This window comes from Pomacea canaliculata, linkage group LG6 (genome assembly GCF_003073045.1).
Source record: "Pomacea canaliculata isolate SZHN2017 linkage group LG6, ASM307304v1, whole genome shotgun sequence".
NCBI classification, from domain to species: Eukaryota; Metazoa; Mollusca; class Gastropoda; order Architaenioglossa; family Ampullariidae; genus Pomacea; species Pomacea canaliculata.
Window position 1 is genome coordinate 16,503,630 of NC_037595.1, and position 27,287 is coordinate 16,530,916.

A 27,287-nucleotide genomic window follows, 5' to 3' on the forward strand; every position below is an offset into this window, starting at 1 on the left:
TGGGCCAAAATAAATTACATGCCAGCCTTCCCTGTCTTTCCGACTGCCTACCTGTGAGGTTGGAGGAGGTGGTTCTTGCGAGATTAAAGTTAGGACTCACCTATGTCCCGCAAGGACACCCCTTACGAGGTGAGCCACCACCCATTAGTCCATGGTGTAGGGGAAATTTTAGTGTGATACATGTTGTGATTGTTTGTCCTGAGCTCCAGAGTATCCGCCGGCAGTTTATTTTTTTTACAGCAAATTCTTTACTTTATTTGTTCAGGTCCATCCCATTGGCAGCAGTCTTTACAATTTTTTAAGGAGGATAGGACTTGACCATCAGATTTAAGATATTTTATGTCATGATAATTGTTTTTCTTTTGTTTTTTGTTTTTTTTTGTGTGGCCTTTTTGGGCTTCACCACTCCTTTTACCCACTCTTTTACGTATTGTTTACTTCTCGCATTGAATTTTTTTTAAGAATGTTGTAGTTATATCACTCAGGAGGTGTTGTCCCTAAACTTTTACAGTTAAGATTACTTTTTGTTGCCGTGATATAGCCCTAGTTTCTGGCACAGCGTTAAACAAATAAAATCCTATCTAGCCTAGCCATTACCACTGTTGCTGTTGTGATCCTGATGCAGATGTCTGGTGTGGAGCTGATGTCCTTGGAGAGGGTGGCTCCCAAGTATTTGAAGCTGTTTACTCTTAGAGCTGTACCCTGTTCTTAGAGATCTCGGCTTTGCCGCTTCCATTGACCATAACTTTGCTGTTTTCAGTGCTGGTCTCCATTCATATGCATTTGAACTGTCTGTCAGTCTGTCGGTGAGGTCTTGCAGTTCTTTGTTAGTGCCTGCTAACAGATCTATGTCATCTGCAAAGCATAGGTTGCAGATCAGTCTTACACCAATTGAGATGGAAGTATGATGGTCATGGAGAGCTTTACGCATGATGTCTCAAAGAAGGTATTAAACAGCATCCGTGATGGGGTACATCCTTAACGTATGCCTACTGTGGCGCAGAAGTAAGCTCCTATTTGGTAGTTCAGCAGTACTTTACTCGTTGAGGTATTGTACAGTGCTTCGACAACTTGATCGAGGTCTTTTTCAATGATGAATTTTCGCATCATATGCCATAGCCGTTAGTGCCAGACTCTGTCAAATGTCTTTTAAAAGTCAACAAAGTTGTGGTAGAGGTTTTGCTGATGCTGAAGATGCTTTTCTATGAGAATGCAACAGTTGAAGATCTACTCTACTGTGCTGCTATGTGGTCTGAAGCCAGCCTGTTCTTCTGCTAGCACCTCTTCTGCGGTGTTTGTGATTGGTTTCTGTGTGACCTTCAGCATGACTTTCCTTGGGTGGCTGATAAGGCTTGTGGTTCTATAGTTCTGGTACTGTTTGCTGTTTCTTCTTCAGGGAGGGGTATGATTAGTGACTGCGTCCATGCTGTGGATCATTCCTTGTGTTCCAAGACTCTTTGGCACAGACAGGGCCTTCGTAGTTTCTTCTCCACTCTTCTTGGGCATCTTCCCTTGGCAGATGTAAAAAAATGGTGGTAGCAGTGAGCACATGGTCTTTTAAACTAATCACATGGTCCTTAAACTAGCCATTCAGGGGATCAAAATGTTAAGCTTATGGTCTTATGCAAGCCTCTCTCAGAGCGATTGGAACATTTACAACATTGCAAAGATAGATAAAGTACTAGATGAACCTGCTTTCCATTTTAAGATGTTTATGTCGACCACTTCCCTTGCCAGCAGATGGAAAAATGATGGTAGAGGTTAAGCACATGGTCTTTTAAACTAATCACATGGTCCTAAACTAGCCAATCAGGCCATTAAAATGAAAAGTTTATGTAAGCTCATTTGTAAGCCCATTTTAGAGTGGTTGGAACATTTACATATACAGACCAAACAGACAATAATTCAGATCCAGCATTTTCCTTCATTGGTTGAACGATTGGGTTTGAAATTTTTTGAAAGCTTGCTGAAGATTAGAAAAAGTTAGACATTATATAAACTGCCCATCTGGGCTCTTGTAACTTATGTGTGACCTACTTAGGAAGTCAGTGACCAGAGCTTAGATATTTAGATATATGGTAAGCCTCAACAAGATATGGGAAAACAAGATCATTAACTTCAGCACAGAGTACAAGTCGTTAGTTGTCCACATCATGATGTACAGGTGCAAAATGTGGACCTTGCTCACTTAGAGTAATAGTTTGAAGCATTTGAGTCCAAGTGACCAAGGAGACTCTTCCAAATCATATACAGAGTGGAAGATAAATGATTTTGTGTGCTGCACAGTTGCCACCTTAATGGTGGTTCCCCAGGAACCAGACCTCTTAAATTGGCTTGCAAATGTGAAGGAGCAAACAAGCCATCCACTAGGAGACTTTCTCGAGATGGCACAAGACCAGACCTGATGACGATCCTTCACTGCTGATGTGTCATATCATGAACCCCTGACAACTGGAACTAGTGGGCAAGCTTGCTTTGGGTGTGGCTGGTACCACTGGGAAGAAGAAAATATTATTCTAGACTTATCTTTAAAGGGATTCTAAAGGCAAAATAAAACTGCTAAGAATCGCGTAAAGAGTAGGATCCACGTGAATCTCGTCTATTTTTGCATCTTTTCATATGGGAAAAGTTGAAGGTTTTGTAGCATGTTGTGTTTAAGAAGAGAAATGACATAGGTCTCTTTCGTTTACTTAGACGAAGTCTCGTTCTCTGTCACGTGACCTTATGACATATGACCAAGACTGCTTATCAAGTGAAACAGACTGTTTTCTATAATTTTTTAAACTGTGCTTTGAAAAGTTCACTTTAAACCTAAATAAACTCACGAGACACCACCGATGATGACGTCAAATCTTGGCAATGACCTCAGACACTTCCTGTACGTCACTGACTGACGTCACAACCAGACTTGTCTGCTTGACCATCTCGGGAAGCTATCGTGGTTACTCGGTGGAAGGACACAAGGGTCGATTTCCCTGGATTTTTTCGTTTTTTATAAAACATTGGCAACCGCAATAGTGCTAATAAGTGGTAATTAAGTGAGAAACGAATCATTTATTTCTCCTGTATTGCTCTCGTGCTCTGCAATTGTAACTAAATATATTTTTGAAACGTTTGACTGTCGCCACAGCCTTATCACAGGCCTTGAGTAACCCTTTCACTATGTGACAATCACAGAACTGTTGTTATCTGTGTCTCTCAAATACACATGTGCATGAATTCCTGCATATCCATACTTGTCACACACAATTTTCACACAACAGTAATAAAGAGGGAGGTATTTCCTATACTTAAAGATACACTTACTCTAGATATCTGCTATTTTTGTTTCCACAGATCCAAACAGACAGAGGATTCAGTGGGCGACGTTTTCATGGGTTACCACCCTGACACTGCTGCTGCCATTGTCTTGAAGGTCTGGAACAAACTCGGTGTCAGTGAAAAGCCAAAAGCAAAAGCACAGGTATGGGAGTATCACAGATTGTGATGATGTATCATTGGATGAAGCAACAGAAAAAATTGTAAATGTCATCAGTTCTTTAGAGATAGAGCTGTTAGCATCCCTACCTGTCTTGGGGAAAGATCTGTAGTCATGACTGGGTGCTGGAAAATGGCAAATGTAGACACCTAGGCAAAAAATCATGATAGAATCTGTAGATATTACAAGACATAATGAAAATATGAAATGGTGTAGCCATTACATAATAAGAAAGAAGCTATAGGCATCACTAAGTTAGCAGTAGCTTAAGACATATATATAACAAAAGGAAAGATTTAATAAAGTGTACATTAAAAATGTAATTAGAAAGATTTTGTAAAAAATCAAGTTTCTAATGTTTGATTATCAACTTCATCATTTGTTAAATGTACAACTGCTATTAGCCACATGTATAAACATTTTTATTGTTATTCATATGTAAAATTTTGATGCACCAAAAAATATCTAAATTTCAAAGATTGCAGCTGAGCTCTGCTTACCTGATCAGGGCAGCTGTGTTTTCTAATATTGTCCTCGAGTATCAGGTGGATAAGAGAGTGTATCATTTTTGTAGGGATTTTCTTTTTAGATTCTTTATAGTGTAACAGCACCACTATAGTAATAGCCAGTGTTTAATCTATATGCTAGATTGTGATGAGATAAAATGGAAAATGCACATCAAATTTCTTCAAACTTTGATTGAAAATCTGGTTTCAGGCCAAAATAATGAATGATGCATGTGATAGCAGCATTTTCAACCTTCAATCTAGGCCTCTGAGTCTAATAAATTTGGGAAACTGAGAAAAGTTCTTCCACATTCAGCATAAAATATGGCAGTAAAGTTTCATACTGATATTAACAGGCATCATGAGGATTAACTTTGAACTCTTTTGAAGGCACAACATACAGAAAAATAAATTGAACGAAATCATAAAATTCCCATCACCCTGGCCTTGCAAACATGTTAAAAATCAGACTGCATAGACTGAAATGACTGGTGGAAAAGATGGTTGCAGAAGAACAGGCAGTTTTAAGAGCAGATCACAGCACCAGCAAAGAGATCTTTGGCCTTGCTATGCATAAGAGGTTCCTCAAATGTCTACTTCATAAGATCTATAAAGATATTTTTATGCATGTGTGATCACTTGGTTGGCGCTTGTTAAGTCAGGAAATGGATGGATAGATAATTGTAGCTGGCAATGCTTTTTAGTTTATAATAACACTCAGTGATATGTATTGAGAGCATGTGTGCACATTGTATTTGTTCATATTTCTAATGGCATACCAGTGTGACCAGGTGCTACAAGACAGCAAAAAGCAGCTTTTGTGGTGTGCCACACCTGATGCAGTGGTTAGGGCAAAACAAGAGGAGTGGAGTAAAGTGTACAACGAGGAACAACAGCATAAAGATCTGACACAATACCTACAGGAGATGCTGGAAAATGGATCCAATGGGGCGATCATGGCTCAGGTAGAGATCCTTCTAGATGTCAGATGTTCACTGTGAGACCTTGCTTTGATGTTTTAGGTCAGTGGTTCTCAAAGTATTTCGGACCGCGGACCACTTTACTTAAGTAAAAAATATGGCTGACCACCAAGGCCTAAAAATCACTCTGTACTATGAATTCCAAATTTAAATTGCCGCATTTGTTTCATTACAATTCAAAACTAAATGTCCTTTTGTGACAGTAGTATAGTAATAAGTTGACATAAAACTACTTCGTTCTTTGTAATTAAAATGTTAATGTGAGGAGAGCATCACTTTAAATATAACTTTTGCTGACATATGACGACTGTAAGCCGCGGACCACCTGACTTATGCTCGTGGACCACACTTTGAGAACCACTGCTTTAGGTGACATAGATAAGTAAATATGGTAGAAGTAGGCATAGGCACCAGCCCAGGTCTGACTGGTCAGCAATGCTGTCTGGTGATCAGGCCTGTTGAACTTAGCGTATGATGGGTGCTGTATTTGTTGGTAAGTGGGATGCTTGGCCCATGGTAGATCAAGGGAGCCATGCTGGCTGATGTGGAATGTTTGGCATATGGTGGATGAAAGATTCAACACTGTGGAAGAGGGTTGACACACCCCACCTCCCGTTATGCATTCACCCCTGTTCTCCTCCAATAGTGTCCAAAATCTTTGTCAAAATTACTTACCCTCCTATTCCTGGCAGGAATTTAAGGCACAACTCTCAGGTTCTCAAAATGCAGCCTCGTCTAACACAGCAGATACTTGAAAAATATACAGTATGATGATGATGATGGGGTTTTATAACGCGCAAAATCCGTATCATGGAGAAACGCTCAATGCGCCGAAATTTTACATAAAGGTACACCAATAAAATCCACATTAGCAGCTGTAGAAAACCAAAAGGAAAGTTAGTATCAAACGATCCGACGGCTAAAAGGACCACAGTTGTGAGAGACGATCTGCTGCTGCAAAGCGCATGAACATTACTCACAAACACAGGGCCACAAATCAGGAGAAGGAAAAACAGGTGTTCGCATGGGCATTGTAGGAAAAATGAAGGGTAAGATCATCAGGTGCTTGGCCCTGCAGTACAGTCCTCAGTCCTCTTGACGAGTGCTGAGCTACATGCACTGTGGTCGTATCTCTGTGACCGGTATATAGCTGACCGATACAGGCCACACTATCAAACTTCACGATGACCACCTCTGATGACGATAACTCATTCATGTTGACAGTACAATGTTACAATGATAGTACAGCGGTAGTGGATAAACAATGAGACAGGTACCATGACACGTGACACAAGACACACGAGATTTAGTCGGATGGACGGAAAGGGCAACAATTGCCAGTAACCGGGTGTTGGATATACACAGTTCAAAAGCTCAGCATGCTGTGGTTCAGTGTTATAGTTCGGTCTCTACTCCGTCATGCGGTGATGTCATCAGTGACAACAATGTACAATGACGTAGAAACGCAGCGGACTGGGTACTGAAGCACAAACAAAAATAAATGTTGATAAAAGTATAAGAAGACCACAGAGTCACAACTACTGCCTGTAGGCACCACACTCGTAGAAAATTCACTCTCAAATCGGTATATCACAGAGATTCACATAGACCCATACGATCTGTCTGAAGCAGAACTATGTCACACAATTCCACTGATTGAAGGTGAAAATGAAACTGTAGAGAACGGTCATCTCCCACACAACAGAACCGAAACCGAGGTCACCAGGATGGAAAGAGCATCAGTAGCAGCTATTGATTTTGCTAACTATATCATATTTCCAATCACAACCTCATTGACCCATTGAATGAATCCAGGCAAACTAAGCAAACTGTGACAATTTTGTCAAGTACACTCTGCTCTTCTAAGTACACTTTCATCAAGCACACTTGCCAGTTTGGATTAAGAGTTTAGTCTATGGAATACTGTACAGTAGGGTATAGCACCATCAAATGAATTGTAACCAATCAACAGGCACATTTGGGGTTATGTACAACCAGCTATTCTGAGTTAAAAAATGTAAAGCAAAGAAATCTGGAATGAGCAGAACACGTCCCCTTTTCTGCCTCCAAAATGCAAAATTCATGGTTTTTTTAAAACTAGATGTTTCATTTTTTTTGTCAAAAGTTCTGCATTTAATAACTGTGAGAAAAGATCACTTTCTGATAACATTTGCACTCAGACAATAAATATAAACAGTACAGGCACTGCATGATTTTAATTTCTAGACACATGGTAAAAGAAAATCTTGCTTAATGTAAAATGATGGCATAAAGTCTCTTCACTTGATGACAGCTTGAGTGCCACTATCTCTTACATCCGTCCCATAGACTGATTTTGATGCCTCACTCGCTTGTTCTGGCACAAGTGTTTGACTCCCTGAGAGTTGCAAGGTATTTGACTGATGAAGAGCTGAGTGACAAGCTGCTGGAGTTCTTCGTTTGAAAGGTGCTTTGTGAGAGGTGGTTCCAGACTGAGTTCCTCTATTGATGGCAGTAAGTCTTGCAGCGTTTGAGCATTCTCCATTAAGTTTGGGAGGTCGAAATTCTCTGAATTGCTTGTTGAGACCCAACCATGCTGCCTGGTGAATGGTTTTTATTATGTCCACATCTGCCTTCCTATTTACTTCATCGTCATCTCTAAGCATTGGCAGAAGAACATTTTTCTGATGGGTCCATGGGTCTGGCTTCGCCTTCGCTAATACGACTGTATCACTAACACGATCCCCACTGTCACACAAGACGTGCCTATATACTAAAGGCACAGATAAGTAGAAGGTTCCAGAAGGAGCTATATATATACAGTCAAATCTCCCTACTATGCCACCTACCGGGACCGAGCAAAAGTGGCATAGTAGCGAGAGTGGCATAGTAGAGAGGGTTCGTAAAAACGGCTTTATTTGTTCAAGTTACCGTCAGTCCAAAAGCAGGGGTGGGCAATTAATTTTTCCAAGGGGGTAATATTCTGCATGAGACAATTGGGATGGTTTTAGAGGCCGGACTAATATAGTTAAAATCAGTTTTTACCTAATACTGTATGTATAGTATATATACTGGCGAGCGGGCCGGTCAGAGACAGGAGGCCTTTGCCAGGTCTGGTCAAAGCTCTTAAGAATCGTCGCTTCGCTAGCTGTCTCCTCTCATTCTCCCTCACCTCTTCATCCTCCACCCCTCAACCACATCCGCGCACCTGCATCCTGTCGCTAGTCGACCCCTCACACCTTCCTCTGTCCGGTGGCGTCACCGGCCAGCGACCACACTCCCCAATTTGCCAGCTCTCACCCCTCCTGTGTGCGTGCTATGTTCCATCCCACCTAACTGCAATGTCCCACATACCATACAGTATAGAATCGAAGCACTGCGCGGAATTTCACAACTTGTGTCTTTTAACAAGTCACAAAAAAGTGGCATAGTAGCGAGAGTCTGGGTGGCATAGTAATTTTTTTTTTACATTGAATTTATAGTCGGGACCGAGCAAAAGTGGCATAATACCGAGAGTGGCATAGTAGCGGGGTGGCATAGTAGGGAGATTTGACTGTAGGTCAAATGTTCTACAACAGTCTAGCTATGAATTTATGATTTCTAATTGTGTTTACATAGCAACGTCTTCAGACTGACAGCTGAAGTTGCTTGCTTTTTATGTGTGACGAGCTTGAATTGGATGCATCCCTTAAGGAAATAAAAACTGTAGGTCATGCAGAAAATAATGATTTGATGTCCAAAACATTTCAAGTAAACATAGCAAATCAAAATTATGACTGAAGGACATATCTTGTGGTAACGAGATGTTCTGCTTATCTCAGAGCAAAATCTTTTTCATATTTGAAATCAGGATAGTCAATTGCACAAAACCTCAAAAAATTTGCATCAAAACTGCTGACATTGGTACACCATATTATACTGTTTCTCTGTGGTAGCACCAGCAGGCATCGAGTTAGCAGTCACCAGATGACTACATACTGAAGTTAGTGTACTAAAACATGTGCCTTGTGGTTACAAATAACATGCTGAAACATTAATGTGACATTTAGAAGTGGCCGCCTAATATAAAGTTGACAGGCCATTATAAGTAACATCGTTGAAATAGGTATTTATGTAATCTAGTTGACTGGATGCATGAGTCCACAAGAAATGTACTGGTTGATAGGGAGAAACATCAATTTTGAGTGCTATGAATGTTGAAGATGTCTGTAAATTGTGACCAACATTTCAGCTTGATTTTCAGGAGGATAAATGTCAGATGTGTTTTACTGTAAACTACATTTTATTGTAGTCATCTAAGCATGAAGAACGCAGCTTTAGGATTTAATATGTGTCTGTATGTGTAAATGTGTGCTATTGCATGCATGGGTATACTTGCTATTTTCAGGTGACTACGCATGCCAAGTTGTTGACTGAACAGGAGAGGCAGAACCTCTGTGACCACCTACCAGTTGCAAGTGTCACCCTGCTGTCACTTCAGTCGCTTGACACAGAACAGCAGTATCGCAAGCAGCTAGAGTAGGTGGCACAATGTGTTTTAGCATAATCTAGTCCAACTAACAGATCTAGCAAACAGGCTTATAAGTCTCACAGTTGTGAAACACTGATCATCAAACATTCCAAGATTCTTACAAGTCATGAAGTACCCTCCCTTTATATTTAGAAATGAATGGATTAAATTTAGGAATAATTGAACAAAACTACCAAGAGCTCTATTATTTTACACACCAACACTTTTTGCAATGTCCATTCTGCCATAGTGATGAACCAGCACTGTATTTTGTAGTTGTCTTAAATAGGTAGATTTATGTTTCCAAAAATTAAAAAAACAGATCCTAAGTTTTAGGTTTTTGATCTTTATGTCCAGCAGTCACCCAAACTTGACATGGCTGCATGTGTATTTTCTGTGTAAAGCTCTAAAGATCGAAAAAAGGATTGACTGGCCTTGAGTGCAGATGGATAGATGGGAGGTCGATCTATGTATGCACTTGAACATACAAAGAAACATTGCTACTTTTTTCTTAGGTGGGGAACTTTGTGCACAATTAGGTTTCTACTCTCTGTTTATTATATATATAGTTATGTGCCACTATCACTATACAAATGTAACAGGACTGACCCTTCATTCTTTTTTTTACATAGCTGACTAAACACTATAGCTGGACTGTCTGTTAGTAACACTTCTATAAGCCCTATTGTCAAACAGTCCCTTCATCTTCTAGGAGAGAGGACGGAAGTTCCCTTGAAGAATTTCCCATTAGAATTCTCTTACTCAATGGTATACTATCTATTCTAATATCTCACAATGTATTCCATCTACTGCACCCCCCCCCCCTTGGAATTCACAAAAGACCCTGCTTTTTCCAAGAGAGTGCTTTCTTTGGTGTGTTGTTCAGTTCATGGTTTCACAGTATTATGTGTTCTCTGTTCTCTTTGTTCCACAACTGCTTAGTTCACATGTACAAGACAACAAAAGATTCATTCTCGTTCATACAATGAGGACAAATGTATCACAATTGCTGAGTCTCTCACACACATATACAGGTATGTAATTTTTAAATAGATTTATATATGCAAACCATTTCCATCCTATTCCTACACATGCCTAACTCCTACACTGCTTATACCTAACACTTACCTCTTCTAATTCCCAATTCTACATAAAGAGTTAACTGATGACCAATGGGAGAGAACAGGAATTTTGAGTACATGAGCTACTTGACAGCAGACCAGAACACCCACACAGTGCAATGATACTTTTCCTGCATTCAAAATTAGGAAAAGTGAAGGAAGGATGCTCTCGCGCTGCAGGAAGTAGGGTGAAGAGATTGCTTAATTAGATGCTTTGGCAGGAAAGTGTATCCACCTAGAGGCAATTTCACTCTGTGAGGGGAGAGGAAGTACTCAGAGGAACTTGACAGCTGGACCTTCAAACAAAACGAGTGTTGGTGGTGACACTACCAGTGCTCCAAGGGTACAGGCACTTTTTTGTGATTGTTGTGTTTGCAAAAGGGAATAGTGTTTTCAACCCAATTCTGCATTTTACATGCTATTCATGCAAGAAAACTTGGTTAATTGCTACATGACCCACTCCAGGGTCATTTAGATCAGTGGTTCAGTATTTTGGACCGGGGACCACTTTACTCGAGTAAAAAATATGGCGGACCACCAAGGCCTAAAAATCACTCTGTACTATGAATTTCAAATTTAAATTGCCGCATTTGTTTCATTACAATTCAAAACTAAATGTACTTCTGTGACAGTAGTATAGTAATAAGTTGACATAAAACTACTTATACCTCGTTCTTTGTCATTAAAATGATAATGCGAGAAATACATCACTTAAACATCACTTTGCTGACATTTAACGACTGTCAGCCATGAATGACTTATGCCCGCGGACCACACTTTGAGAACCACTGACTTAGATCATGAAGTGATTAAGTGGCGGCCAAAGACAAGGAAGGGTTATTTTTAAAGTTTTTTTCAACAGTCATGAGAGGGCTTAAAAATTGCATGACAAGGGGTGGGGAATGTCCAGCCACAGGAGGGATGGGCTTCAGCAAAACTATGAGCTTTTTCTTACAAATATAAATCTATATTAAGTGAATCAGAATAATAATGGAAATTTTGATGGCCATCTTAGGAACACCAATTATGGGATAGATAAGACACCTATGAGTGAATGATAAGATAGATATAATAAAGATAGTATATTCCAGCCTGTATTGCAGTGACTCAGAGGACAGAAAGAACCAGGCAGGCAGAGAGTGTACATGTTGCACAAGTGTTAACACACTGGTAAAATGACATTGACCAAATATAGCAAACTAATTTTCAAGGTGATTATTTAGTATGGTCTGTGAATGATACGACGATGACAATTCTTTATTAATGAGAGGTAAAAACGCTTTTTTCCATTTAGCCTTCGCCCTTTATGGGGGAAAAAAAAAATTAAGTATAAAATATCCAAGTGCGGCCCTATGCTCCACTAGGGGCGAATAGGACCAAGAAGAAGAAGAAAATATACAAGTGGCCCTTGGAAGGTAAAAAATGGTTCCATAACCCTCTTTTGTAAGAACTAGATAGAGGGCCACAAGGCTTTAATTATTATGACATTTCCTATGTCTCAATGTGAGGATGCTTTTATGTCTGTGTGACATGCTTTTTCTTACATCTGCATGTCAGGACATTCTTCATGAATCAGGATGAGGACCACAAGCTGCTATTGGTACAGAGTGATTGTGGAGATGGACATGAGAACCTCATCAAGAGCGCTCAATACTGCATACAGGACATGCGGCCATCTAACTCATCCCAGCATCATGTTGTCTTCATTGTCCAGCTGCCACGTGTGGCTGGTGCCTGCTTTACAGGGTTTTTGGTTCGTGCTCAATTCATAAATTTTGTTTCAAAATTAGTTTTAGATGAATTAGTACGTTTTTCTTCCTTTGAAATTCTTTCAGAATGTGTGATAAAAGACCGGGATTGTCAGGATTTAGACTAGTATTGCAGATCTTTCAGCTCAACAGACTTTTCCTTGCCTGCAAGAGATTTTGGATTTTGAAGGGCCCCGCATGGGAGGAGGGGTAAAAATACCGGTTTCAATACCGGGCAATAGCGCTCCTAAATGACCCAACGCCCAATGTGCTTAGCCATTATACACTTAACAATGACCCATATGTCGGACATTTTGCTCTCCCGTGTGACCTTGCGCCCGCATTTGCTGACCATCTGTGGGATTCTGGACTCGCCGCCTAATAGGATTCCACCTGCAACAAGGGCTTTGGTCATGGCACTCTCAGTGAATTTACAAATTAGGTGAGAAATGTGCCCTTACATTCTGTCAAATATTATAACATTAATTATTCATACTAGTTGAAACTTTATGTACGATATCGTGATTTCTTGTATTAGTTTAATTTGTATAGTTCAGCCGAACCATTGTTTTATCACTTTGTACTTCCGCTTGTAGCATGTGCTTACTTTAGGAAGACGCTGCATGGGTAACATGAGGTATTTTATATGTATAAATTCTCGACACAAAAGGTTACTGTTTCAAATAATTTTTATAATCAGTTAATCCTATAATAGTCCTTAGCAATTTATCTCATATCGAAATTTTAACCTCGTGTTCTGTAAGATAAATTATAGTAATCAGGGTTGTTTTTTTTTTCAATCTAGTGAAACTTAACTACTTTTGGAATGCAGACTTGGAAGTTGGTGTTCATGTTATTGATTTCACTTTGTAGGAGAAGCTGAAGATCAAGGATTGTGTTCAGTCAAAGCATTGCAATAAGGAAGCAGACTACAAAACATATTCGACAGATGACTCCACAGTGTGGCTGAAGATGAGCCGAGCTGAATGTAGCGGGCCATATAAACCGTTCCATGCTGTCAAATAAGGCTATTTGGACTCGGTTTCAGTTCTTCGATGGAGTTCTTCGTTGCTGATGGTATTTGGCCAAAAGATGTTAAGTATGTGCCTGAGGCATCTGTTTTGGAAGACGTCAAGTCTGTTACTGATGGTTTTGGTCATCTTCCATGATTTTGATCCATAAAGGAGGGTGCTGATCACATTTGACATGAAGATTCTCAGCTTGATCTTCTGACTGATGTTTTTTTCCTTCCATGTGCTTCTGTGTGAGGCGAAGGCCTGGCTGGCCTTCTCCAGTCGGGCTCAAATCTCCACCTCCGCATCCCCGGTGTTTGACATTTTGGACCTAACATCCCTTAAGGGGCCTATTTTTCAGCCTGTGTGGGGCCCATGAACTCTTTGTAAAGGAATTGCCAAGCAACAACACGAATAATAATAAATAATAAAAATATTTCTACAGCAAATTTTGGCAGTTGTAACCTCAATGCATTGTGACATAAGCAATCAGCTTAACAATATCTCTTTATGCATACACATAAACTACACACATATAATATACATGCACATAGGTAAAGGTTCTTACACATGCACACACAGTACACATGCTCATATTTAAAGGTGTTTACACAAATAATAGCTACACATGCACACACAAATATATACCCACGCACATAAATCTAGGAACAGGAACCAAGTTGGAGAAGGATAGAGTGAAACCAGAATAATTGTCATGTACAACAAAGTCAGTCATAATTAAAATAACTGCACGCTAGCAAAATACTCCAGTAAGAGGTTCATGTGGTTACAATATGTATGGAACGCTAAAGCTGAAAAAGTAATGGCTGAAACTGGCAACAAAGAATGAAAGTTAATTGATGAACACACAAGCACAAACTGCATATCAACTGAAGTTACAACCATAGCTAGAAACAGTAGTAAAGCATGAGAGCTGTCATGCCAGTTAGGCACAGCTTCATTTATTCCATCAATCAATCAGCTCATCAATCAGTCTTTATTTTCTGAATAAGACATAGGCAATACCTGTCTGCAGAACTAATTGTCACTGCAATTCATTCATTCCATATACCATTCATTTGATAAACTCTACTGTCTGTGATCTTGCATTAGCCTGAGGTTATCTAAGGTCACCAACTGTATTTACTGTTGGTGGGAATATGTGCATGTGAGAAAGAGAAATTATTTCAACATGTATGTGTGTGTATATATATTATCTAGCACGAGCACTATCTTGAATTGCCCTTGTGGATGAATAAAGTTTTATTGTACTGTAGGCAAGAATGGAAAATTTTCTTTGGCTCACACAAGAACACAAAATAATGAATATATAATCACAGTAGATTATAAAACATTCATTTTAAATGTAAATGAGAGTAAAATACATAATTGTTATGATTGTCAGAGTGCATATTTGAACTTTTTTTTCTAAAGGGTGGTTACTGGCATTGTCTGCATATTGATGATTTACGTACCCCTGAGAAACCCATGCCTTCTCTTGACCTGCTACAAGGAAGCGCCCCATCCAGACTGCTGAAGCCTGTGGGTAATGCTGTCTGGAGAAGCTTCGTGACATGTCATAACACCACTTTGATGTACTTTCCTGATGGTCAAGATGGCAATGTTTGGTGGCATGAAGGACAGCCTGCTGGTGATATTCAGGTTACTATCTTACTTTGGGACTTTTATTTATTTCTCTATTTGTGGTGATTACAGTATAATCTGTAAGACCAGGTGCAATGTTCTTTAGGTACCTTCCAAAAAAATCACACCAATAACTTTTTTTTAATTGAATGACTGAATTAACTGAGAAATGCTTGATGAGATTTGCAATAGTCTGTCGATCAAGGTTTTTGCTAACAGATTTTTCAGTGTCAGATGATTCAAGAGGCTTCCTGGATTTTCATTAGATTTCCTTGACTTTTTGATCTGCTTGCAGATAATGTAATGAGAATTTTTTTTAATTTCCTAGGTAGAATTACTTGACATTATATGTCTAGACTACCAGACTTATTATTGTGAAAATAGAGTAGATTTATTTGAGAAGACTAGATAAACTCTTGAAAACCTCTCTAAGGCATTCAGTTGATTTGGACAAATATCTTGGGAAGCTTCAAAAACAAATAAAGAGATAAAAATACTTTTTTTATAAAACCTGGCCAAGTTTAAAATCTCATTATGTAAGAAAGATTAAATCTGACAGAACAGAATGTGGCGATGTGTGAATAGTAAGGGAATATTAAATGAAATTATGTAAAATATCAGCCATTTGATCTTCACAGAATTGGGGTGCATTAATATTTTGTTCTACAGGAAGGTCAAAGGCTTCATCAGTGTTGCTTTGAAGTATGCTTATTTCCGTGTTTATTTTCTCCATGATAAGATTTACCCAATTTTCAAAATGAAAAAAAGTTTATTTTTATATGACATCTTCAGCTGCTTCCTATGTTATACAATATATTCCATAAGTTCATTTTCCTATGATCAGGAGATGGATTTGTATCATTGTAACACAAGCAAACAACACTCAGACCCTGGAATAGCAGAACATGAACAGAGTCTGGACATGACTTTAATACAAGACCTGTTGACTTCGTGTCTCCAAGCTGCTGTGGCTCTTGTCAGGGATCAGGGTACTTCCCGTGCCACCCATCGTGTTACTATTCTCCTCAAGCTTCTTGATACTTCACACGAAGCAGGTCAGAGGATTTCACTTTTGCCTTCTCTTGGTTTTAATCCTTTTTAAGCTACATTAATGTTCACAGGTTTTTCTTCTCATCTTTTTTATTTGATAATCTACTTACATGTTATTTTGTGCATGGCTGTGTGGTCATTTAAAAGATCTACAAAGTCAAGTTACCAGAGGGGTAGTTTAAAGTTGCTAAAAAGTGTGTATTATTTGAAATTAAGTGATGATATGTTTACAATGACAGTAATGTTAGATCTTTTAATTCTACTAAATGTGCTTCAAAGAAAACAGTAAGGATGGGTGCACAGCTGCTAATCAGCTGATTGTTGCATGTAGTTTTATTGACTTTGTGCCGAAGATTGTCTCTGGTTTTTAAACTGAGTGGTGATAGAATGTCACTTTTAATTAATTAACCTAACCTGGTGCTTCAAGAGACTCTCAATGTCTATCATGTGGTTTTATTTGAGTGCCATCATAGCCAGACACATTGCTATTGAACTCTCTGGAAACCTTTTACCAAACATGCCAAGCATAAACACCAGGTGTTGAATATGCAAACTTTTTGCATGATGTCAGACATAAACATGTGTTCTCTAGTGCATCTGGTTAAAAGTTCTTTAAAAGTGAACTCTCACAGTGTAGATTGACATGGTAGAGATTTACCATTTCAGTTTACTTATATAATCACTACAGATCTACAGACTGTCACAGTCTTGAGACAGTAACACTGTTTTACAAATACTGCCCAGTGTCCACATGACCCTTGCTGTTATTTGTTTTCTAACTTTATTATTATCCGATAGAGAGAAATCTATTCCTTGCTGGCCTGAGCCACATGGTCTCCAACATCATGGAACAGAAGGAGCAAGAGATGGTTCAAGCTAAAGACTGGCTCCTTAGAGAAGCTGCACAGATTGAGTCTGTCAAGAAAGCTGGCACTTGGAGGTTAGTTGTGATATCTCTGTTATCTTTCAGATGAGATCTGTGAAGAATAGCAGCACTTTTTGTGGGCCCTTCCTTCTTTCAGAGTAGTAGAGAGAAGTTGAAAGAAATGGAAATATGCACAGAGATAGAGAAAGGGGAGATGAAAAAAAACCTGCTGACAAGAGCTGACTTGTCTTTGGTCTTAGACAATCCTGGAGGCAGTGCCTGGAGAGAAAAGTCATCCCAATCCTGGCAGGTATTATTGCTTACCTGGACACCAACAACAACCTTGACCTTCTGTACAATGATGGAGGTGACACTAACAACTCATGGATGCAGCAGCTGTGGCTGAGGATCTTTGTACATCAAGGCATTGACCACCTGAACTACAGACATCTGCAGTACATGTACAGGAAGCAGGAACTGCAGGAGTTTGCTGTACATTGTGAGTGCGCTGGGGCTGCTCTCTTTTCAGCCATATTGCCCTTCTCATGGATCCTGATACAGCTTGTTGAGAATGCTCTATCTGGAGCCTCTGAAAGTGAAGGTGAGTAAGCAGATGTTCCAAGGTTCTATTTCTGGCACCTACTGCAGTCTGTTTATGAGTGTATATCCAGCAATAGCCCTAATAAATTTAAGTTTAAAAGTTTAAGAAACATATGTGTAGTGCTAAAGTTTTAAACAATATAGTTGCTAGTTGAATGGTAAAAGCAAAGGAGCAAATTTGCATATGTAATAAACAATCACAGCTGTAATAACTACATGAAAAAGTAAAAACTAAAATAAGCATAAATCATCAGTAGAAATCAGTAATCAGTAAGCAGAAATAACATTTTTCAAATAACGTATTCTGTAAAACCTTATTAAGACCATCCCTGTCACAACCCCATCTTAGTTATGACCCACACATTTTTCATGGATGTATTTCACCTTAGAAGCTTCATCTCTATTATGATTACTTCCCCAACCCAATTTATCACCAGCAGTTTGTTGTCTATTACATTAACAATAACAATAACAACCGACTTTATTAATCCCAACGGGCAATTTAGAATTAGTGATCTATTGCTACTTTTGCATGTTGAACAAAGTTTGCCCATTTTAAAATAGACAGCTTGTGGCTGACCATTTACCCTTTATTATGATTTTCTACAGAAATCATGTAAAATAAATTAAGTACACAAAAAGATTGCTTGTTCATTGTGATTTTCTCTTCACTTTGTTTTAAAAATGCCTTATACATCATTATTATTTAGTTTGGAGATGAAATATATATGCAGATGTATGGTTAATGAAACAGGTATTACTGCTCGGACATTTCGCCTGGGCCTGATTGATTTAATTAACTTTTGGTGTTTGGATGATGTGGTCTTAGGTATGACAGCATGTTCATAGTGGGGTATATTTGACTCTGGTCAGAAGGTGTCTCTTTATCAGCACACATCAGTCAATGGTGCTTCATTAACGACATTTGCAGTGCTTATAAATATAAAATTCTTCTGACTGTTTGTGCTTTTATGGTAGCATGGTGTTGGGCAGAGCACGCAAGCACACACACATGGGAACTGGCACAGTGCTTCGATGTTTGGCAACATCCAATGTCCCTAACCCTAACCCTGACCCCATGCCATCCCTTGGGTTTTTCGGGCCTCATAGCAACAGGGAGGGTAGATTCTAAAAAAATTCAGGCAGGAGGGATAAGAGGGTGAAATGTGCAGGATGGCTTGAGATTTGCAGCGGTAGGACATTACCCCACCCAGGAGTTTGGGCATTTCTTGTGAACATTTCACATTTGCCTGAAACAACTGGTGTAAGATTAAAGCTAGCTATATCCGAAATGGTTTTGTGTGTTGTGTTGAGGAATGGAGAACTGGGCTAGCCACCACCACTCCCATCTTCCCTGTTACACTTAATTGCGACTTTTTGCAGAAATCATGTTCAAAAACATAAATAGTGCATTTTAAGATTGTCTTTGTCTACCATGGTCTATGTGTATTGATCAGTTGCTTTTACTTGGAAAGTGAGTTCTTTTATAGATCTTTAGTCAAGTGTAACAATTGCAACATAAACATGACCAGGTGAAAGCAAAAACAACAAAGAAAAGTGTTAATATATGGTTTTTAGGCACTTCATTTCTAGATTTAAATAAATGAACTTGAATTTATAGGTACTTGAAGTCATGGTTCCTGGAATGAAAGCAAATAGGTTGATCTCCCAAAGACAACCCCTCTCAGATACAATCTGATTTTGGTGTATTTTAGCAAGTCTTAATACAGAGGTTTTACTGTACTACAACTTAAAACGTGTATATAACCTTGCAGTTAAGCCTTTAACTTTAGAGCAAAATGTCTTTAAGTTTTATGTTTGCTTAGGATAGTGACTGAAAATGCTCCTTCACCTAGCAGAAAGAGGTATCTGATATATTAGACAAGTTAATGCAGTGAAAGGTGAAGGGTGGGTTCAGCGGTTGATATACCATGCCTTAGATAAGGTAAAACACTTACACTTCACTCCTTATGGCCCATTAAGCTATGGTCTTTGTTGTAGCAATGATTTGTCATGTCCTGAGATATAGGTAAACCTTCTCCTTCTATTGATTTTATCTCCCCTTACAGTCAGATTCACATCTGCTGGGAAAGCAAGGGGAGATTTTCAGTTCCAGTTGAACTTTTGGAGCAATCTTTAATCTATACCATGCCTATCCTAAAACTGTGAACTTACAAATAAAAGAATGTAAACTTGAAATGTGTGTTATCAGGCAACCTAGCTACAACCGATGCTGTTGTGGAACAATCATTTATTTGTCAGTGTCTGAAGACTGTGTTATCAGACTTACCTGATGAGAGGCAGAAGGTGTTTGAATTGTACATCTCAGACCTTCTTCACTTCTCTTTTGCCCTCACTTCATGTCAGCATGAGGTAAGGTCCCAAAGTCACGTTGTATCATTCATCATCACAAACATGGGCTTTCTTTCTGTTCTCTTTCTTTGTTCAAAACACAAGGTTTCAACTTTGATACTGAACAACCATGGTACTCCACTGAACTTCTTAATTTAAGATGTTTGTCCATAGCAGGAAGTTATGTATATACTTAATTATTCAGAATTTGTGCCAGATAGACAACATTTTTATAGAGAATGTGTATTTCCTGTGATGATTTCAGCTGCTTGCATAATGTATGAGACAGTTGCTTATATTATGCTTGATCCATATGTTGAAGCTCATAATCAAATGTTCATGTGTGCACATTGTTGTAGTTTCTGTGTTTATGTTTAATAGCAAGTTTCTTACAAAGTTGCATTGCAGTACAAGGTCTGTATCACAAGAACTGTATATATCATTGTGCAGGTTCTCTATCAGAGCATAATAGCAGCACTTGCGCAAAGTGATGTGAACCTCACACAACTAGAGCTTGGTGCTGCATTTGTGCGTCTAAACAAAACTCTGCATAACAGCAAGTCTCGGCTGCAAAACATCCTGGAAATGTCAGCCTGCCAACCTAGTCCCTTTGAATCATTTGTGACTGAAACCAGTCACCTAATGAAGGCTGAGGACGAGATGGTGAGTACGGAGTACCACAGTGTCCTGTGCACCCTGGCTGGAACTGCATGGGTGCTTCATGGGCATTTAAGCAAATAAAATTAGGCTTATATAATAGGATTTGTTTCAGTTCTTTAGGATTGGATCCGAATTAGCGGTTGGTCTGATTAACTTGTGGTCTGATTAACTGGAATCGACTGTATATACAAACTGATACGTGTTTGTGGTGCTATATATAAAAACTGATACTACATGTTTCTTGGGTGCCATTTCTCAGACAACAGACACAGATTTGCTAAACTTATCATTTCTCCTAAAACTACATATATTATTACATATTTAAAAATGCATTTATTTATAAAGGCTTACTGTGTTTGTTATATAATTGGAAAGTTCAGCCTGATACTGCATCCGTATTAGCTGTTTTGAAAAACAAAACCTACAATTTGTTTTTGCAGACACAGGATGTGACAGTGCTGACACTTCTGGTTGAGAACCTCAAACCTCATCCCAGTCAGTTTAAAGTGGAAGAGGAGCGTCAGAAATGGGTCAGCAACTACAACAGTATTGCTCCCATCATCACCCGGATTATCAATGAAGTCAATACCAATAACACTAATATCCCTGAGACCCATGATGAGGAGGCAGAAGAAGTGGAGCAGAAGGGGTTAGGTGGAACTGTCTGCAAACTGCCGTATGAAAGAAAATGCATACGGCAGCTGAGAGAAGTCAAGTATGAAACCTCTTGTCTTTTAAAACACTTGAAAGCTAGTAGGTGTCGAATATTATACACTGATTTTTATGAGGTGGTTTAACCACTTATAAAACCTAAAATGTTAGTAGTGAAAACAGATTAGTGGCAATGCTTTTCATGATTGTAGTGGATTCTTGTTAAAGTATGATGTTGCATTTATTGGTAGTTGATTGTTGAAACACCTTGAGTCTATCACAATCCAGTGCACAAATAAAAACACGAATCCATTGCAAGCACAAACAACTTTAAATTAATGAATAGATGCACAGAATACTTGCCACTTATACATGCACACAGCACATGTTATCCAGAAAGACTTCAACTGAGAAAAGACAAGGAACCATGCATAGTTAAACCTTGGTTTTCGTTGATAATTCGTTCCGAAACAATTGTTGAAATCCAAAAGCGACAAAAACCAAGGCAATTATTTCCATATGAATATAAATTCAATTAATTTTTTCTAGACATGCCAAAATGCATACCGGAAATACATTTTATAGAGAATAAATATAGTGTTTAACACTAAAAACAATATAATTAGTATAAAATATATATAACAGACTAATGTAAAGGACTGCTGGCTCTGGAAACTTTCTTTGGTCCCATGATGGAGCTAAAAGGAAAGGGTTAACTTATTAGAAAGGAAAATATTCAACAGGGATGAGATTTAAGAACATATGATTTTATCTTACATGAGTTATCCCCATTTTGAAACTGAAAAATGCAAAATAAATATATGACACCGAATACTGTGCATGCAGTAATCACTTACATGTAATTGTAGTATTAGCACTCACAATCAATTAAAAAAAAACCACTGGAAAGCACTGGAATTGTTTAGCTAGACACATGGAGTGATATGCTCACTCTCTGAGAAACAATGCCACACAGAGCAGGAGAATGCATGAGTCACTCTTTGTTTTCCCAAAATTAGTAGCAAGGTTATGTAGGCATGCCGATGCAATCTGAGGCAACCGATGAAAACCAAGACAATTTTTTCACGGGAAAAAAATCAATGAAAACTGAAATCGAAGATAACTTAACTCAATGAAAACTGAGGTTTCGCTGTACCTAAATGATTTTGAAATCATTTAGAATCTGTTCATGGTCACCTGTATCAAAAGCAGCAGACAGGTTCAACAAATACTTTTTAATAATCAGACCTTATGGGAGTGGTATATATGAAGCAAAACCTACCACAACTCACCACAACAACGACATTCTCCTATTCCTCTTCGCTACTCCATCCATATTTAGCAAGTGGACTTTATGATTGTGCAAAGACTTGATAAAGATAGATAAACCCTGCAAGACTCTCTGGTTGTGTCTTTGTGTGACTGGCCCATCCCTGAAGTAACCACATAAGGGAAAAAGGGTTACATGTGGGTTACAATAATACTGTTTATTCCTTTCTGCTTACTGGCAAAGTTTAACTGCTCTAAATTTGAAAGGAGAATGACTTGAGTTAGGAACTTTCTCTAATAGTATCTTTCATTTCAACCATAAGAGAAATTTTGATTCTGCATGGAATATTGAGTAAACCCTCAACAGAAACAAGCCAATATATTAACTGTCACCTTTTCTGTGATGTCAGTTTAACATATTGAAAAAAGTGTAACCTTCACTGCTTAAGTACATGACTGCACACAATGACAAATGACAAAAGAATGGATTATTGAAAATATTTTTTCAAGCTGCCTTAATTAACTAAGGAACTACATTTGCTTTTAAAATTTATTTTTAAAATTTTTTTAAAAATAGAAGTACTTATGAGAGCAGTAGTTAATGTCTCTAAACTTTGATTGACATAGTGTTTGTATGTCTCAGCTGCATGTGGACACGAGCGTCTGCTGTCAAGCTGTTCTTGGATTTCACTGAACCACTCAGAAAGAAACAGACAAAATTACAGGAAGCTCTGAAGAAGGATGTCAAATACCAACTACTGTGGACTGTGAGTCATTGAGATCTAATTATGGCTGCTTGAGAAACAGTTTAGTTCTAATAATTTAGTTCTCTTAAGAATTATTAGTTTTTACATTCAAGAAAGTGTGTTTTTCCTAGCATACGGTCAAGCACACCCCATTGGGGATGGACCATGACCTTTATGTTTATACAAATTTCAAGCACTTTTAAAACTAGTAAAAGGTTAACTGAAAAGTAGACTGAAACTGACAGGTGAACAAACAAAAATTATAAGTAAAACTCAAAGTAAATGTAAATAAACTGTTTCTAGCTCAGATCATTGTGAACAGTTTTCTTGTAAATCCAAAGCAAGTTAGATATATTCAAAAAATACTTTTGGTCAAGGACTTTCACAGTGCATGATCACCATGATATTTATAGGCAATGGATTCTAATGATCTCAATTTAGTTTATGAAATAGCCTCCAGAATGATAAAAATTATAAAGAAAAATCACTAGCCATTTTGACATATGCCTTCATGTTACAATAGTTTTTGAAAAGGTACACCCAGAAAAATTCAAATCAACGCTTTCTTGTTTTTGTCTTATGATATTTTATGTAATTCCATTTGAAAATGGTTCACATAATTAAATGAGTTGATTTATCCCATTTTGTTTAGATAGTTTTGTAGTAAAAATTACTGAATGATGCACATGTTTGATGGAACTGTAATGTTTAGTTGATGATGTATTTATCCTAAACATGAGGAGTGACTTGATGAAGGTTATTTTAAACAAAATTTCATCATGATAAGCAAGGCACTGTCATGATACTTTAAATATCTTCATGAGAGGCAAGGCACTGTCAAGATATTTTAAATTTTTGAACAGTTACTTGATGATGATGCCAACTTGAAAACAAAGAAGACGCTGGAAGGTGTAGACAAATTCCTCAAACATGCAAATGGGCATGTCATAAAGAGACTTCTCGGGTAAGATTGTATATGTGTGCATGTATGTATGTGTGTTGGTAACTGGGAAAAATATGTATCAAGAGTTCTGTTAGCTAGATACTTTATATTATTCAATTCATTGATACCTTAATATCTTTTCTGGTTTAGAAAAATGACAAGCTGTGATTACTGTGATGCTAAGATGGAGTCAGCACCAGTCAAGCTGCCCTGCAGTCACATCATGTGCAACAGCTGCTGGAGGCTAGCTGACAACAAGCGGAAATGCCCCCAGTGTCACTTTATCATACCTAGGGACTGGAAATATGGTGACAACAATGACAGGTTGTGTTTATGTTTTCATGTGTTTTATTATAAATGTAAATTAAGATATTGCTGGAGGCTGGCTGAGAACGGATGGAAATATCCCCAGTGTGAGAAGAACATACCTAAGGACTGTAAATATGGTGACAGCGATGACAGGTTCTCTTAAGGTTCTTATGTTTTTTTGTGTTTTAATGTGAATTTATATTAAGATATTGCAGATTTCATAGAGGCATTTTTCATAAGTACATTGTAGAAAGCTTTGTAAGTATTACAATTCTTATGTGAAAGTACATATAAATTTTCCAATATGCATATATGAGCATACACTGTCACCAATATTTCTAGATGAAATAAAAGTATATGTGCATGATATTTTGTTTACAGTAAGGCACAGTCAGAGTTAGAGATTTATCAGCGACAAGTCAGTGGCTTCCTAATGGCTCTAGTGTCTCAGCTGTGCTTTGCTGGACAAGAGCCTCCTGAACCTGAAGCTGTGAAACACATCTTTGGATACATTATTCATAAGTATGGCTCATTTGTCTTTGGATACATCATGCATTATTGGTTGGTTGTATTATTATGTCCTGGTGGTTGATCTAGAAGTTGAGTGTAATTGATGGTTGAAATGACTCCTGTCAGTGGTTGTATCGATTATTGTCAGTAATTGAATCAACTTGTGCATGGTCAAATTGACTTGGGGGAATCGGTAAAAGGTTTGAATCAACAGATGACTGTTAGCATAGTATTGGTGGGTCTTGGTGACCTTCTGTCATGAATGCTTGGCCACAGCATAATAAAATGCTCATGAGTTTGTAGCCAAGGGAAGTTCTTTAGTTGAAATTTTACCTGTGATCAACAAGACTTGAAGAGCTCTGGATGCTGTCACATTATGATCTACTGTCTACTTTCACAACCATTAAAGATTGGTCATCTCCTGCCTCATCAAGTAGCATGCTTTTCATTGTCCATCAGAAGCAGCAGCATCATTGACACTTGAAATGAAAGGACATTTATAGCAGAAAGACAACTTGAAGAACCCACACATGATGAAAAAGTACTCAGGACAGTTTTGATAAGGCATAGTGGAAAACCTTTGGAGAGACATCCTCTGAAAAAAAAGCTGTATTTTGGTGAACGTGAGTCATCAGCTGATTTATTTCCATCTCTGTAAAGATTATTCTTTTCAATACCAATAAGATGGTGACTTCTACAAATATTTGCAGAAGACACTAAGAAACCAAAGCAGGACGTTTTTGTGGTGGCTTGGTGACTGGAATCCCAAAGTTGGACTTGAGACCTTTGAGAACTAGAAGGACAGTGGTGGTAAATACTAAAGTGTAGAGGCAAATGAGTGAGGAATGAGACTTTTCCAGGTGTAAATGCTACCACAACTGACCACAAGGCACCCAGTGATGGATAAGGCATAGGCCCTGTGGAAGATACCACACCAAGACTGGTTACATCATAGTACAGAGATGCTTCCAATAAAAATCTGTTGGCAAGACCCAAGTTTCCAAGAAACAGATATTAGAAGTGACCACAATCTGCTGATGATGACCTTCCAGTTCTACATGCAGGTCAGCAATCGTAGACTTGCACTACTTGTTAGAGTTCAAGCATCCAAAGACATAAAATCATCAGTGACAGCAATTAAAAGGTCTGATGAGACTGATCTAGTGAAGCTCAAAGAGGATGGGTTTCCTGACTACAATATTTGTGGTTTTCTAGGGAGAGTGGTGCATTAATGATTACATCATTTTTACCATTACTGTGTGTGTGCATGCAAGCGCATGTCTCTGTGTGTGTTTGAGTGTACCCGCTAGCTGCACTTTTGATGAAAGCTATCATGAAGTCATATGTCTCATATATAGCATCCAGATACTTATTTCTTTTCTCATTATTATAATACTCTTGTAGATTCAACTATCATGTAGTAATAGTTTTTTTGTGGGAGATTCATCACCAGTCTTCATGGAATTATTATTCCTGTTATGCTTAATGTCCTGATGTGGTCATGGTGCTTGACTGTCTTTTTCGTGATAGATTTCTATTGAACAAGAGTAAGCTGAGGCATCATCATCAGGATTTTGCAGAACCTGTGTTACAATTTTAAAAAGTAGACTCAATGCAAGAAAGTTTTGCAGCTGCACTTAATGAATGAGCACATCGTGTATCTATAGGGAGGTAAAAAGATACTTGTAAACAAATGCACAGTATCTGTTGAAGGATCCCACTGAGTGTGTACTTCCAAACCATACAAAGATCCTGCTAAATAAATGTAGTGCACAATACCTGTCTGTGAGGAGACAGACAAATCCCACTAAATAAGAGCATGCTACCAGTAGTTAGCAAGAACTTGATAAAAAGCCCACATTACTTATAAAAAAAATGATCCAGTTAATTGAGTAAAGTTTGTATGCAACTTTACTCTGTCATCAATAAGAAGACGAGTATTCTGTGTTTTAGGGCAAAGAACACAACCCTTCAGACCAAGCAAATGATGGTTGTGACGGACCTCATTGACCCTACACCTGTCTTGCGGTCCTTTCTGTTACGACTGCTGCTAAGATACAAGTGAGATGCATTTATTGTTTTTTTCTTGCTTTGAATGGTGGCAAAAGAGGATTCTGAGTGTAACATTTTGGGTGATGCTCTAGAACAGTGATGCCCAACCTTTTTCGGCCTGCGGGCCATACACATTTCCGACATACGTGTCACGGGCCGCTTCACAGCAAAAAAGAAAAAAAAAAAATAGAGCAGATACCATTTTTATTAGAAACAAGTTGTACTTACCATTAATTATGTAGTAATTAGTGGGATATTTGAAGTTGTTTACCCGAAACCAACTACTGAATGTCCGGCTGCA

General features: G+C 38.3%; 1 protein-coding gene across 3 annotated transcripts in view; it reads left to right on the forward strand.

Moving 5' to 3' along the window:
* Positions 1-27,287, forward strand: part of LOC112566806 (E3 ubiquitin-protein ligase rnf213-alpha-like) — a 206,149-nt gene that overhangs the window by 140,934 nt on the left and 37,928 nt on the right. For all 3 annotated transcript variants that reach the window (XM_025243173.1, XM_025243172.1, XM_025243175.1), the window contains exons 57-72: positions 3,337-3,463; positions 4,767-4,949; positions 9,331-9,461; positions 12,132-12,327; positions 14,770-14,997; positions 15,824-16,034; positions 16,828-16,969; positions 17,155-17,495; positions 19,707-19,867; positions 20,297-20,509; positions 20,947-21,221; positions 23,070-23,193; positions 24,036-24,136; positions 24,266-24,439; positions 24,806-24,946; positions 26,888-26,995. In XM_025243173.1, coding sequence (XP_025098958.1) covers positions 3,337-3,463; positions 4,767-4,949; positions 9,331-9,461; positions 12,132-12,327; positions 14,770-14,997; positions 15,824-16,034; positions 16,828-16,969; positions 17,155-17,495; positions 19,707-19,867; positions 20,297-20,509; positions 20,947-21,221; positions 23,070-23,193; positions 24,036-24,136; positions 24,266-24,439; positions 24,806-24,946; positions 26,888-26,995 — 2,856 coding nt within the window. The remainder of the gene's footprint in view (positions 1-3,336; positions 3,464-4,766; positions 4,950-9,330; positions 9,462-12,131; positions 12,328-14,769; positions 14,998-15,823; positions 16,035-16,827; positions 16,970-17,154; positions 17,496-19,706; positions 19,868-20,296; positions 20,510-20,946; positions 21,222-23,069; positions 23,194-24,035; positions 24,137-24,265; positions 24,440-24,805; positions 24,947-26,887; positions 26,996-27,287) is intronic.